We start from the raw sequence: 16388 nt of genomic DNA on the forward strand, positions 1-16388 counted from the left end.
TCAATTATATTGCAATATAAATATTACATTCCTACAATATTCCCTATATCCATCATACAATATTTCCTATATGACATTCTAAATAATTAGATAATTTAGGTTTAAAGTATTAACATGACTGTAAAATGTAATATGATTATTTGACGTATTCGCAAAGATATTGTAGTTGATGTCATCAGATACTGACCAAAATTAAATACGAAATCGAAATAACATAGTTAATTCTCATATCGTGCATTGCATAATCCAAATTTTTATGGAAATTCGGTAGAAACATTATTATCTAGAAGATAGAAAATTATTTGTTGGTAGGTATTAAAGGCCTGTATTTTTAAACCTTTATTTTAAAAAAAGAACATAAGATTGAACACGTCTATATTATATAAAATACTCCTTTTTATCGCCCCATAACACACCTTGCTTAATTGACCTTATAATTCTATAACATACTGAACGCAAACCTAATCTAACCCATATCTACATATATATAACTGTGGTTTTTTATTTATATCTAAAAACCACGATAAAGAATAATACAGTTTAACGTATAATTAACCACGGTTACTATTATTACGTAATAATCAATTTATTGATTCAAAGATTAATTTTAATTTGCGCACGCAACATTGCGCACGCAATGTTTAAAAACGTTGAAATTGAACAAATTCGATTATAATAACAGTTCTTGCAACCTGTAAATATATATTATTATGAATTTTGAAAAAATATTTCATACATGTTTCTACATTTATACAATCTGTACATTTTTATATCCTTTTTATCACAAATACGTAAAAATCGACAATTTAACAATGAACTACCAGATTTATGACAAATTTCTTTTTACACGACAAGATTTTAAGCGAATATTATTTTTATACATTTTAACATTGAATTTTAACAAATTACCACATGTGGATTTTCTTGAGGAATCTATTCTCTGAATTTCACATTTAACACAACTTTAGTGGATTTAGAGATTCGCCCATCCTTTGAAAAATCGATTTGCCCCTTTTTCATCCCTTTAGGAGTTGAATTTCGAAAGACCATGAGACACGAGCGTGTTCATTTTTAACGAGCAGTTCATTTACCGAACCTCAAATTTCCAGCTTTAGCGAATATAGGGATACGGTTACTCTTTGAGAAAACAACTTACTCCCCTTTTCACCCCTAAAATGGTTGAATTTTGAAATACGCTCAAACACGTTTATTTATTTTTAATGAGGATCTCGAAATGTTGAATTTCGCGTCTGCAATATTGGCAATTCGTGAAATATGAGTGTCCTTTAAAAAAAAAATTTGACCTCCTTTTTACCCCTTCAAGGTTTGTATTTCCAAAAATTCGACCTTATCGCAACGTCTAAAAGGAACTATACTATCCAAATTTCACGTTTCCACGTACAACGGTGTGGGCTTGGCGTTGATGAATCGGTCAGTTAGCTTTGATTTTTATATTCAGATATAGATTCCAAATAATTTATTTTTATATATACACCGATTTCTCAGAGTTGGCAACATATGTTGCAGCGATATCGATCTGTTTCATACAAGAATCGTTCCCCGTATCCCTAAAACTTCATTCGCAGGTCAAAAGCCAGACAAGAAACGGAAATGTTGCCCCTTTCTCTAGTTTGAATGCCATTGCCAGCATTCAGCGGAGACTTTGTCCGTCAAGGATATTGAACTTCGACAATCCGAACGGTTCGAGTACCCTCATTCATACTATGAACTGAAAACTTCTAAGAGATCCTCGATAGCTCCATAATCGCTAATGCAAGGACAGGATTTTATTCCGTGCTTGCATTGCATTGACGTGTTCCAATTTTTTTCTCGTATATTCTTATGCTGATTTCGCGTTCATTTCTTGATAATGTCAGCTTCCATCGTTCCAACTCGGATAGCTTACTAGACGAACTCTGTTATAACGATCGTATGGAATCTAGATATCTGTAGACATGTTTTATGAATATATTGTATGTGCTGTACGAAACATTTTGAAATTTCATTAGCATTATTAGGGGACTCGACTAATTAATCATTGTAACGTAAAAATATTTTAGTCTTCGCCCCTTATTTGGTTTTGTCCAAAGAATTACTTAACTATTGACTAAACAGAAATTCTGTATATAATTATAATATTATATACATATAATTATTTAACAATATATTTATAAAGGATTCTTTCTAATTTGACTTTTGTCGAAGATATTTCTAAAATCATAGCCATAAATAAAGTAACACAGACATCATGTTTAGTGTCTCTGTGGAATTCATGTCAATGCTATCGGGAAACGTGCTCGGAATAATATAGATAATTAGAATGGATAGAAAACAAAAAAATACTTACTATGTGTAAATATACGAATGGTGTATATATGAAATATATGTTTCTTCAAATAAAACTTTAATCGCATTATACATATACTTATACGAAATTATTTTCATATTAAGTAATTTCAGTATCTTATCAGATTTATAGAAACGATTAATTCTAGAATTCTAAAATTCTTAAAGTAAAATAAATTGTAGTATCCTATTACGTTCTAAATCTTAATATTATTAAACGACATAGCACGCTCGATGCAAACTATAATATAGGGATTAAGATAAAACTCATTTTATTAGGTCTAGAACGATGACAATGCAAAACACATATTGAATATGCATAGCGGTTGTGTGCACTGTCAGTCTTTCTATCGTATGCAAAAACGAGAGTTCTCGTATCGAATGTTTAAAATGCCGATACTTCATATACCGTTCAATAGCTTTGTAAAGTAATTGTGTTAGTAGTGAACTAAAATGAAAATCCATTTTCTACACAAGAATTTATTGCCTATGAATATTTTCGTTAATATCGTATAAATTAAATTTCAAACAAAGAATATGCATAAAATTATATCATTTAAATCGTTTCGTCGCTAAATAAGGCGTCACTAGAATGTTATTTGATCATCGTTAAGAGTACGAATGTTAAGTGTACTAAATTAAGTGAAATTAAGTGAATTAAATTTTTTCTTTTTGTCTATAATTGCATACTTAATATTTCTAACATTAAATACGTACAACAAAATGATGATTTATCACGGATATTTTAACAACGAAATGAATGAAATAACATAATTTCGCGAAAATACTGTTTAATGCTAAAATACAAGTCGCGGAGTATTGAAACCTTAAAGGAAAGCAGAGGGAAATACCAAAAATGGTAGAGAATCTTCTTACCAACCCAAGCGTAGAAGTAAAATGGCAAGTAGGGTAGGAATCACTGTGAAGGGTGGGTCACGGATGGCGCCACAGTAAAAGCAACCAACCACCCCCGCTGCAACTCTAGGCGAAGCGAGGTGCGGCGTGGCGAGAGCTGCAAATTCACCCCCGTAAAGCGATCCGCCACCAAGGGGTTTGGAAAGTCGCCATTTCTGCCTAACTCCGCAGTCGCTATATTCACGTTTTAATACCAATGAAATGTCAAAGCACGTCGCGCGTTATAGACTCGCCGACGTTGTCGAGCTGTTCGGTGACTTCGTAAGCGTCACGTTGTTGCGGGTCCTCGGGACCTCGTTGGTCGCGCTTCTACTCGGGCTTCTGCTTGTACTCGTGCTCGTGCTCGTACTCGTGCTCGTGCTCGTGCTCGTGTCTCTGCTCGTGCTCGTGTTAAGGATTGTGTTTTTGAGCTTCCCCGACTCCGTACCCGTGCCCGTGCTCGTGCTTCTTCAACTCGTGCTCGTGCTCGTGCCCGTGCTTGCTACTTCAGGAATTTCGAGTCGATCTACTCGAGCAAGCTCGCTTCTGCCGATTAAGCTTTGAACTAGACGCACGACAAACGATTAAGAAAGAGAAAGGAAAAGAAAAACGGAACGAGAACAAGGAAAGAAGGTTGAGCCTAAAGTAACCGCAAGCCCCCAGTGAACCAGTAGGTAAATCTGCCAGTCTTCCTCGGTGATTCCTTGACCTTGACACTCGAACCGACGGTGTATCAACGAAAGTAACTACTAGGCGAAGCAGGCAAGCTACGAGTACGACCGCCCGAATTCTGGCTGAACAGAGAGAGCCCTTGATCAAAATCTTATATGCTACGAACGACGGTCAGGTAAAAGAAATCGTTCGTCGGAGACCGCCGCCAAATCGGTTCACGATGAGCGAACAAGATGTGGATGACGTTGCCTTTCTGACAGGTGAGACACGTCAGAACAGGCATTCGAGAATTTTTGTGGATTTTCTCGAGTGAAGCTCAGGCTCTAGTTTCGTTCCCGTTGCAATCTCATACCAGGGGTAACTCCTACCACTTCTGACAGCTCTGTTTGCCCCTTGACCTCCCTTCCTTTTCACGGTTTCCCTTCATTTCCTCGTCCTTCTTTTCCTTTGCTTCTTTTTCCCTCTCTTTTCTTCACACGCGGTTCTCTCCTTTTCCTTTGAAATCGTTCGACCAGATGGCCCACTTACGACCCTCCGGGCTACGAATAGACTATACGAGAAGCACGTGCGTGCGATCAATAAGAGACAAGCTTCTGATCTTTCAAATTAAAACACGCAACCCGGCTAGCCTCATACGTTTATGTATATGTATCTTCTTGTCGACCGATTAACTAATTATCATCCTGTCTGTGACAACAAATAGAACCACTTGCAATGTGCGTAAACACATCTGTTTGACATAGAACCATACAATATGTTGCAACACGTATCGTATAGAACAAGCCACTTTATCCAAATGACGTGAACTTCTCGAGCAAAATTGCCTCAGAATTCTATATAACGTTGATATTAACTTTTGTTTACTTTATACTTCGCTTGCGTTGAAGGAAGCTTTAAGCATACGTCTCTTAAAATTATATGTATTCAGCGTACTACCTTGTAATGGCGCCATTGTTACCAATCCATTCAAATTGAATTTAAATTGATTGGATGTTATAGAACTGTCATTCGATGATAAGATATATACACAGCATTTCACGTATTTTGTTGGAGTAACCGCATTAACGTCACTGTGGACTGTCGCTCGGCAGTCAAAAATCTAGGTCAAGTGTGTAACCGAGGACAGGAAACTTGTTTCTCACGTTAGTGGACATTTCACGTTTGGGAACTTATACGTTTCACCTACTTCTTCAATATTCAATAATATTCGTACCTCTTGATATATATATATATTTCGTTCGATATTATAAACAACATACGTAATGTTGCCAAAACAAATTCAACGCGTTTCTCATGCTTTAGAATAGGGAGCGTATGGACGCTTGATCATTCTTCAGGAGACTCTTTGTTCCAGGAGACAGTAACACAGGATTGCACAAACGTAGTATTTACGAGCACAATGGAATTGTATGTTCTCAAAAAAGGGCTCTCTGCGTAGCTACCGTTGTTTTTGCGATCCTTTTCGCCATATCACTCATCATTGCCTTCGCGGGACCACAAAATGGTAATGTAACGTTCCCTTAATGTAAATAACATTTCAATTTTGTTTCTGTATTACTCGATGCTTGTTATTGGTTTCTCCTTTTCGTTTTTTAATAGACTGCCCTTGTGCTGGAGAGAAGCCACCCAATCTGGAAATTGAAGACGATGAAAAAAGTAGCGAACCTCTTGCAACTAATGGAGAGGTATGGTTATTTGTGTTTGCTCTGCTGGTTATACGATCGAAGTAGAACAAAATATATACTTCGTAACACATATTCTAGACATAATGCATAAGTAATAACGACCGTATGTACTCAAGTTCTCAAATGATACAATGAATAATGTAGATTCGTCAATGTTATTCATACATGCCATATGATTTCAAATAATTGTCAAACAATGATATTGCATTAAATTTTTATAAAAATATATTTAATTATATATTAAAATATTAACATGTTTAATTATATATAAAATATTAGAATATTTAAAGGATTATATCGTAATAAGTACATTAAAGAATTTTAATTTCATGTCTTTGTATAGATACAAGTCGTAGTATTCATTTTAATCTCACAAAAAAAATTTGAAGGATCATATATTATATTCTGTATATTGCAAAATAAGAAAATAGCGATTACTAGTTTTCATTACAAAAATGATGCAAAGTTTTTAATACAAAATACAGTTGTTTAAGATATTACTTTTGGAACATAAAGAGAAAAATCTATCTGACTTGAAACCTTTCTATGCCGCGGTACGTAAAAAGAAAAAATTAGGACGTATAGAAATGCAAAATACATAGGTATGTCATGTACATATATGTGTATGCAAAGTGTGTTCTTTTGTATGTCACATTTCAATGCTTGTGCCTGAGCCTTTGCTTGAAGCTTACTGTGAACGAGCTATAAAACGTCTTGGCGGGAAATCAATTGCAGGACGTCTATAGTACTATAAATTTCCATACCCTAGAGTCTAAAGTATCATAATCTAGGATTGCCGGTTATTTGATCAATTTTATTGTTGATCATTCATATTTTACTAGCAGTTACATAAATAGTACATCTTTAGCATCGAAGATAAAAAATGTATGCAATTACAGTAGCTCGCTCAACGGTCTAATAATAATTTAATTGAATGGAACTGTTACAGGTGTTTCCTTGGAATAACGTGAGGCTACCTACGTTTGTGCATCCTACTAGGTACAATATCACTATCCATCCAAATCTTACCACCTTAGAAGTAAAAGGTAAGTACTATATCGTTGATTAGTTGTTAACTAATGTTCGAGAATATCGATTATTACATTTTTATTGAGAAAGAATTTGTTTTAATTTAACAAGCTTTTGCAGGACGCTATTTATTATAAATATGTAGAAAAACATTTAGGACAGAAACCTTACAGTATCTTTAAAATTAAGAAATTAATTTCTGAAGTAAAAAAGTACTGTTTCCTTAATGCTCTGCACTAAAATATTTAAGAACGAAGAAAAAAATAATAATAATTTCCATTTTTGCGACAGGATAATATAACAATAGGATAGGAATAATTTTCAATTTCCATTTGCAGGACAGGTCACAATCGAATTCTATGTCGATAAAGAGACCAACTATATCGTCTTCCATAGTAAAAATTTGACAATAAATGAGAAAGTGAGTATTCAAAATAATATGCGTGTACAGTGGCTCGAAGTATTCGTACACTTACAGACATATTTTATTAATATGTTATGTATGTTTATGTAAATTTCATTAACATACGTTATTATGAGCCACTGTACATATATCATTATCATGTTCTATCTACTTTCTAATCGCCAAAAACTGGTTTTTAGATGATTCAGGACCGTAAAGGCCACAGATTAAAAATTGCAAAGTTACTGGAATATCCGAAACATCAACAATTGTATTTAGAACTGGAAGAGAGTAAATTTCGGAAGAGAGGGAATTACACAGTACACTTGAGGTTTATTTCGAAACTGACGAGTGAACTCGAAGGATTTTACCTTAGCAGCTATGTCACCCCAGAAGGAGAAAAGAGGTCACTCTGAAACTGTAATAATTTTCTGTTTGGGAAATTGCTCAAGGCGTATCTTCATTTTAAACGAGATCGTAACCGAATTATTTTTTCGACTATAGGTACCTCGCCACGACTCATTTCGAACCCACGTATGCACGCTCGGCATTCCCATGCTTCGACGAACCACAATTTAAGGCTAAATTTAAGGTTTCGATATTTAGGGACAGATTTCATATCGCGCTATGCAATATGCCTGTGATGAACACCGAGGATGCTGGATTTTACATGGGCACCGGACTGGTGAGTACGAAACTAATGAAGTTAGTTGTTAAATTATTTTATTAAATTAGTGTTATATTATGATATATCATTATTGGCCAAACATTTTTCTTTGTTTCTTCCTCATGAAATATTTGAATCCACATATTATTATTATTTCTTGTTTTATATATCTGATTTACAAAACATTGTTGTACGTTGCTAAACGTACTATAATTTTACAAAGCTTCTTACTTAAAATGTATAGTACAGTGATACTGGAAGAAAAATGAATACTATATTCTATAATTTATGTTATCATAATTGTACTATATGTACGTAAATAACAACATTTATTGCAAAAATTTTCAGCTTCGCGATGATTTTCAAGAATCTGTAGAAATGTCGACGTACCTGGTAGCTTTCGTGGTTTGTGACTTCAAACGAGTCTCCGAATTGACCAAAAGGAATATTTCCGTGAGTGTTTATGCAGCAGAGACGATGCTTCCACAGGCAAAATACGCGGTAACTACAGCTGCTCGTACAATGGATTACTTTGAATCTTTTTTCGGGGTACATTATCCATTGCCTAAACAAGGTACGTAATCAAATCAGAATATAAAAGTAATTGTAAATTCACTCGATAATAATTTCATTGGTGCAACAGAAAGTTTCTTATTCATGGTGTACCAGGTTTCTCTGAACAGACATTTCTAGAAAACTGTTTGGCTATGAATAAGAAAAAAATGTTTTGCAGTTAAGCTAACAAACTCCGTTATATTTTGAAGTACAGCTTTCATTTAATATTATAACATTCTTTTCTTATTTCCATTCATAGGATATACTGACAAAATATGACTGAAAAAACTTGAAACACCTTATATATCCTATATCAGTTTTTAACATATAAATTTTATAAATTTCTGATAGACTTAATAGCTATTCCTGACTTTGCCGCTGGTGCAATGGAAAACTGGGGCCTAATCACGTACCGAGAAACATCAATACTTTATGATCCACAAGAGACATCAACCAATGCTCACGAGTGGGTCGCTATAGTTGTCGCTCATGAATTAGCTCATCAATGGTTTGGTAATCTCGTCACTATGAAATGGTGGAACGATTTATGGTTAAACGAAGGAGCGGCCAGTTTCTTCGAATACAAAGGAGTGAATCATATCTCACCTGAGTGGAGCATGATGGATCAGTTTATTTTAGACAAAACTCAACCAGCGCTTGATCTCGATGCTTTGGCAAGCAGCCATCCCATAAGTGTGCCGGTTAAAGATCCAAATGAAATCGAAGCTATATTCGATGATATCAGTTATAGTAAGGGCGCCTCCATACTCAACATGCTTGAGGGGTTCTTGTGCGAAGATGTTCTGAAAAGTGGATTGAACGACTATCTGAATTCGCACGCGTATGGAAATGCAGACACGAATGACCTCTGGGCGGTCTTTACAAAACATACAAATAATACTTTTGACGTAAAAGTAGGTATAAGTTTGAAAGATTAATTTTAATTACTTATAATTTCTGGTGTTCCATGAAATACAATGTGTCGGCAGGCTATTATGGATACATGGACCCAACAAATGGGTTTTCCTCTGATTACGATCACACGTAATGGGAATACCATCACAGCAACTCAGAAGAGATTTCTAATTTCGCCAAAAGAAAACGATACAGAACTGCAAGAACCAAAATCGCCCTTTGACTACAAGTGGTATGTCCCGTTGAGCTACTACACAGACAAAGAACCGCGCAAGCTTCACAACATATGGATGAATTTAACCGATGGTAACACATAGGATAATTATAACGAACATTTTTTTAGAGATGTTTAACAGCATTAAGCGAGATATCGTTAAAGGAGTCCGTTCAAAGGCGATATAAAATTATTTCCAATTGATATTTTTTTCATTTTACTACAATTCCTACATAGGAGATTTATTGATTTTCGATTCTATCTTTCCCGCCGATGTTAGATAGAAAAGAAGAGGAACACATTGACAACTATGATTTCTGATAAGAATAAAATGACCTTCGATAACTGTGTTTTTTATCTAATTGAAAAATTAAGCTGGAAAATGAAGGTGGTTCATAAATGAATCCTAAAGTACAAAAAATTAAGAAAAATCAATTGCTTATAATTTTATATGGTTTTCGAATAGCTTTGCAATTATTGGGCTTTATGAATTATTAGCTGGCAATTTCACTCGTTTCGTAGATCTCATTTTTCGAATAACGTGAGTTTCATTCGTGCATTTTTAAATTAAATGGTAATATAATATAATCCAAATTCATGCATGGAAAATGTATTTCTTGATACGAGTGAACTTGTTATCTGATAATAAACTGAACCATATCTTCGACCTCGTGGAAACAAAAATTAATACATATTTTCAGTAACGTTCGAAATACCTACCGACGTGGAATACATAAAGTGCAATGTGAATCAAAGTGGATTTTACCGTGTATCTTACCCGGAAGAGATGTGGGCATCAATCATCACTACATTATTGAATAATCACACCAAGTTTAGTCCAGCTGACCGTGCTAATCTTATTGACGATGCGTTTACGCTTTCCGAAACAGGCGAATTGAACGCTACCGTACCTCTTGAACTATCTCTTTATCTGTTAAATGAGAGAGATTATGTGCCATGGACTACTGCACTCGGATATTTACATTCTTGGAAAGATAGATTAAGCGAAAGTCCCGGATATAAAAGATATATCACATTCTTGAAGCTTTTGTTAACTCCAGTTATCAAATACGTCGGTTGGGCAGACGAGGGATCACATTTGAAAAAGTAAATATAAAATCTTGTTAACTTTAGAACACCAACAAGTCATTTTTACAACTGGCAACGTTTCTAAGATTAGGAAGATTAGAATAATTATCAACTCTTATACATCGACTATCTTAAATTCGCTACGTTCCTTTTCCACAGGTTATTAAGAATTGCAGTGCTTCAATCAGCTGTATCAGTAAAATTGGACGATGTTGTAAAACCAGCAAAAAACCTTTTCGAAGACTGGATGTTAAAAGGCAAACGAATTGCCCCAAATATACGAGACGTCGTATATATTGCAGGTAATACAATATTATTTTTATCATACATCCAATATGTTCACCACGTTCATTCGTAGATTCATTTATTTATTTTTGTAGATTCACTGATATTCAGATAATTTCTAGATACGTTTTATTCATTCACTTGTAAATTCATTATATTTATTCATTGCATTGCGTTTATTCTTCTTTGTACAAGAATCAAATTTTATTCAATCATTCGTTACATCGTACATTTTTCTTTGTACAGGAATCAAATTTGGTGGTGAGAAAGAGTGGAATCATTGTTGGAAAAATTATCAAGAAACTCAGGTACCAAGCGAGAAACGAATAATGTTGCAAGCGTTAGGAGCGACGACAGATTCTTGGTTGCTACAACGTTACCTTTTACGATCGTTAAATCGAGATATGGTGAGATCACAAGACGTTGAAACTGTTATAGCCTCTGTCGCTACCAATCCCGAGGGTCAATTCCTTGCATGGCGTCATCTCAAAGCTTACTGGCCTCAGATACATGTTTTATTCGGAAACGGATCGCTGACCATGGGTAGTCTTATATCTGTTGTAATTTCTGACTTTTTCACGGAATACGACTACCACGAGGTAAGTAAAAAATATACTGTTTCATTTCTTAAATAAAATTTTATAATGAAACACTTTATTAATAGTGTTCCAAATAACAAAAAGAATTATTTTTAATTTTATTATTGCATTAATTGACGAGTGAATCATTTTAAATTTTATCGTTAAATACTCGATAGCTCTAATAAAGGATAAAATTATCCTGGCTTCTTCTTTCTGTAATTCTGTACCTAAAGTATATTCTATAAAAATAAGCAAGATCACGTATATTTTTGCACGATATTCAGGGCGATTCAATTACTGAAACTTTCGAAAATTCCATATTTAATTAATAATCCTTTCCATACGAGTCTGTAATAAGTATTTTTGACATTGCGTCTTAGGTTTCGGAATTCTTTAAGGAAGTGGATGTCGGAAGTGGTCGGGGAGCGTTAGAACAAAGCCTAGAAACAATCAAGTTCAATATACATTGGGTAAAACAAAATGCAGATGTCGTTGATCGATGGCTCATAAATTATTTGGACAGTCACACGAGTTAACCCTTTGTTTATCGGGAATGGGACACGAATGACGCGAAATTATCATCCATACATTTCGTAACAATACTTACGTTTTTCATGGTGCTCATCGATACATGATATCTTCGTGTGACACGATATAGTCTAAGAAAAAAGTAAGACGTTTGTTACTATCCAGAAGGTAACCGTTTATTTACCACTTAGTTAGGTATATATATAATAATTCGCAGATCAAAAATGACCCATTTCCGTCGTACCCATCAAAAGATTCTTCTCATCGATTAAAAATCAATGATCCTTCAACGGACGAAGGATCGACCGATACTTTGTCAAGTTGCGAGGCCTCTTGCACAATAATTTACCAATTAATAATATTAGTCATTTGACAATTTACAGGCTCCACGTTCTAAATTATTCCACAATTTTACAATTTATTCGTCAAATAGAAAATGATTTGTAAAATTCACTCTTAACATTTCATTTCTTTTATTATCAAATTTCTTAATATGATACAAGAGAGTCTATTAATGATATTATACAATGGTTTGTACTTTGTGACTTGTAAAGTTGCACTAATATCAGTTCAATGGTGTAGGAGTGCCAAGAAGTATTAAACTCATACCAAAGTTCGTACTATCAGATTTTTGTCCGTTGGAAGAAATCTTTCGATGAATCGAAACAGAGCCGAATTGTTTATATGTAACACATTATACACCGATTTATACGCACTTTCGAAAGTATTTATTTATTATACACGCAGTGCGTGCAGATTGGATTTATTATATATAAATAGAGAAAAAGAGAGAGAGAGAGAGAGAGAGAGAGAGATTATAGCGAGGAGAGAACAACGTTGTTCCTAGGGTAGTCGCTAACCCATCGAATTTTTCCGGGAAGAAGAAAAGGGCTAACGACATACGCCTACTAACGTTGACACTTTAGTCTCCCAAATAATACTATACTTTATTACAAGGAGTGACAGTTAGTTATCTCCACGTGATGCCCAAGCCCCATTCCTGATCCATCCAGTACAGTAATTCAACGGAATGCTGAAGATTTGACGAGAAACGCTACTTAACATATTTCACGAGTCAGCCCCAAGCTCTATATTAAAAGAAAGAGTAGCTATAAATACGATCAGTAATACAGAATAATATTTTGGCCTGTGCTAGAGTACGTAAGATTTTTATTCCGTTTAACGTTTATTGTATATATACAAGTATAAAGTTACAAGATATTTACATGATTATTTTATTGATACAAAATTTTTGTAGCGGTAAATGTCAATTGTACAGTCAGTAAAAAAAGAAAAAATTAACGAATTACATTATAATATGTAATACAATCGATGACGATCATTAGAAATCCATTTTTCGATGAAACTCAGCTGCTCTTGTAAAGTATAGTGTGATTCGCTGTAAATACATAAAAAAGAAAATCAAGGAACGACGTTAAATTGCGTTAGTACTAATCAAGTAATTACAGAAAATGCCCGAAACGATTGTTACGAACAGTCAGTTAATATAAGTAGCATATCAATATTGGAGAAGTGTTCGACAGATTAATTCGGCCAAATCTTTCGTCAAAACAGAATTCTAGTTTCGTGGAAACGGTGATCCGACAGAGAAGATTTGGCCTCGAGAAAAAGAACATATTACGAGGATTGTATCGTCCCTCGAAAATAATCGCGAAAAATTGATGTACCGTGTGTGTCGTGTATTTATATTACCGCAGAACACTGGATGCGCGGGATATGTCTCGCGTGGAGCTGATCATTCTCCATGTGACGTAGCATAATAGAGAATCGGATATTTTATTATGAAGAAGTGTATAAATTTATGTATGTAATCTTGTGATGCTTTGTATGGTATGTACATATTAGCGTAAGAGAATTGTGTGCTCTGTGTGGTCGGATATATTTAAAAAAAAAGGTATCTAGATGCATACAAAATATGTTAATGCCAAAGTTAACTGCTGGCCTTTACAAAAAAAAAAAGAAGAAGAAAAAGAAATATTCGTGTGATTTTGGTATGATTCGTAATCTTGAAATGCTAATGAGATTGAATTGAAATTAACCACTGTTAAACGTTAGGTATACTTTCGTCGTGTACTTACATCACTTCCTACGTTCTTCTAATTCTCTATCGACAATAAACATAAAATATAAAACGATATAACAGGGAAATATTTAAAACAGAAAGAACGATTTCGTTTACCACTATTTCTAATAAATGAAAAATCGATTTAGCATTTGAAGGTTAAAGCACCAAAATCTAGATAACTGTACAGAACGCGATGAAAAAAAAAAAAAAAAAAAATCAGAAAGTACCGAGGATATTTCGGTGCGGTGGTGTTATATGTATAATATGTATAGTACAGAAAGAACTAGGTTCAACGCAAAACAAATTTTTAGCCCAATCAGAAAAGAACTCGAGACACTCTGTATACGTTTAGATTTTACTCCACGAGAGCTATTTTCTATGCGTCTCTTATCTTCCACTGCCCGTATCCAATGGTCGACCAGATCTCACGAATATTCAATTTTACGTGTTCTCATCACTCTCGTTAAACAATCAAAGCACTCGTTATCTAACAAAGAGACATTCACAATATAATTAGTTATTTCACTATAATTAGTTAGAGCACATAGGACACGATTGATCTCTATCCTTAATCTACCAATAAAAAAGAAAACTGCCGACGATGCTTGCAATTCGAATCCCCCCGCGAACAAGAGAAAAGAAAGGAATAGCATTTTTTTCGAGGTTCATGCCATTTTTTACATATTTTCGATCAGAGTACAATTACTTGGAATCCCGACGAGTAACGTTTCTTGGTATAAAATATCGTCGATTTTTATCGGATTAGGATTTTCTGGCCGGAACTGTACACGCATGTTTACATTTAGAAAAAGGAAAAAAAAAAGATTTATGAAAATAAATGACTGCATGGATCGTTCATCCCTTTAAGTAGATTTTGATACACTCCAACGGCGAATTAATGAATCGACGCACAACTAGATACCTTACATGTAAATAGCATATTTTTTCACTAACGGATATTCTCTCTTGTTAAAGATTTAAACGGACGAAGTCGCTCCACGATATTTGCGAAAGCGTTCGGTTCGCCGGTTCGCCGGTTCGCCATTTTCAGTACGAAGGGAGCACGAACCGATTGGCCTACTTTACAACATTCGTATTATAGCCGAAAGTACTTGTTTAAGAAGTAATACGCAGTTCTCTCGCTTTCGTTTAAGAGCGAAAATCGCACAGATCGTCATGTTCCTTTACAAAAAATATAGATTTACGTCTAATCGTAAGTGTAACTGTCATGAAAGTCACGCACGATTATTATTATTTTATCGATTACTTTCCTCTTTTTATCACTAATTACAAAGGTCTAACAGTATTAGAAAAAAAAAAACCATTCTTTACTGTGGTGTTAAGGATTATATCGAATAATAACAATATATATTTGTTTTTCGAGTTTAAGAACGATTTAATAAATAATAAAAAAAAAAATCGAATCCACTAGACGCGGAGTAAACCGATGCAAAAGTTCTACCGAAAGACTGGACATCAGAATAATCAAGAAGAGTACATACTTATATGTATTTTATGCAATCACGACTCGATAATGTTATGTCTTAAGAGAACGAGGCTGTCTTGCATCTCATATTTATGAATGAATTATTGATACAACTATATATTGTATACCGTTCTCTACTGTACTGTTGTCATAGATATTTTGTTGTATAAAAGAATGCGAGATATGTACAAGCATACAAATGAATATATTATATGTTTAAAATAACGTACACGTCATTTCATTCTTTCATAAACATTTTTACCTAAGTATATATTATCCATCTATATGAAGTTATAAAGATATTAATTAAAAATTTAGGATATAAAGTAAATATTCTTATAGCTCGGTATTACGGATACATTTCTTGCAAAAACAGTTGCGAAGTATAAAATATGACTCTTAAGATATTTTGTCTAGAACATTGGTTAACAACTTTAGATTGTAATACATGCCTAACATCTATGTATGGAATTCTAGTCTGGATAGAATATGAAAATATTCCGTTATGAGTGCATACATCTCGTAAAGACCTTTCTTAGTCAAACATTCCACTTCCTTACTACTTCTACCATTTTTTTCTGCTAATTCTGAAGACACTAGTATATTGACTATTGTTTTAAATAAAAATTAGTCAAATATCATCATTTGCTATTCTTATTAACTAATTAGTAAATATTATACAAATACGAGATTACTGTATTCCGAAAAAAATATGTCCTTATTATTTTTCAGATATATATAATTAATTACATGTATTACAAAATAAATTACGAAATCCGTATCATTCTTTGTAAGTCTCTTAAAAAAACTATAATTTTATTTATGAGGAAACTGTATTTGTTTATAAATAACAATATTATTTATAAGAAAAAGTATAACAGCTTAATAATTAAAGATATGTTACTTGTTTCTAAAAATTTTATAATACGTGTATAATAATGTACATATATAAC

The 16388-nt window shown here is 33.9% G+C and overlaps 1 protein-coding gene and 1 long non-coding RNA gene across 5 annotated transcripts in view; one reads left to right on the top strand and one right to left on the bottom strand.

Moving 5' to 3' along the window:
* The window catches only part of LOC126919902 (uncharacterized), a 15801-nt gene extending 12430 nt beyond the window's left edge, over positions 1-3371 (bottom strand). The window contains exon 1 of the long non-coding RNA XR_007711808.1: positions 3223-3371. This is a non-coding gene — a long non-coding RNA (uncharacterized LOC126919902). The remainder of the gene's footprint in view (positions 1-3222) is intronic.
* The window catches only part of LOC126919851 (endoplasmic reticulum aminopeptidase 1-like), a 21567-nt gene extending 5907 nt beyond the window's left edge, over positions 1-15660 (top strand). Inside the window, exons 1-14 of one of the 4 annotated variants that reach the window (XM_050729480.1) lie at positions 3556-4172; positions 5267-5416; positions 5512-5597; positions 6547-6643; positions 6965-7047; positions 7230-7435; positions 7534-7714; positions 8045-8270; positions 8603-9165; positions 9241-9472; positions 10082-10487; positions 10629-10771; positions 11001-11353; positions 11716-15660. In XM_050729480.1, the coding sequence (XP_050585437.1) occupies positions 4133-4172; positions 5267-5416; positions 5512-5597; positions 6547-6643; positions 6965-7047; positions 7230-7435; positions 7534-7714; positions 8045-8270; positions 8603-9165; positions 9241-9472; positions 10082-10487; positions 10629-10771; positions 11001-11353; positions 11716-11871 (2922 nt within the window). In that variant the 5' untranslated portion in view covers positions 3556-4132 and the 3' untranslated portion in view covers positions 11872-15660. Of the gene's footprint in view, positions 1-3555; positions 4173-5266; positions 5417-5511; positions 5598-6546; positions 6644-6964; positions 7048-7229; positions 7436-7533; positions 7715-8044; positions 8271-8602; positions 9166-9240; positions 9473-10081; positions 10488-10628; positions 10772-11000; positions 11354-11715 lie in introns of those variants that run through there. The other 3 variants (XM_050729481.1, XM_050729478.1, XM_050729479.1) reach the window with 3 other exon arrangements.
* Positions 15661-16388: the final 728 nt, after the last annotated feature.

Source organism: Bombus affinis, chromosome 8 (assembly GCF_024516045.1).
Source record: "Bombus affinis isolate iyBomAffi1 chromosome 8, iyBomAffi1.2, whole genome shotgun sequence".
NCBI lineage: Eukaryota > Metazoa > Arthropoda > Insecta > Hymenoptera > Apidae > Bombus > Bombus affinis.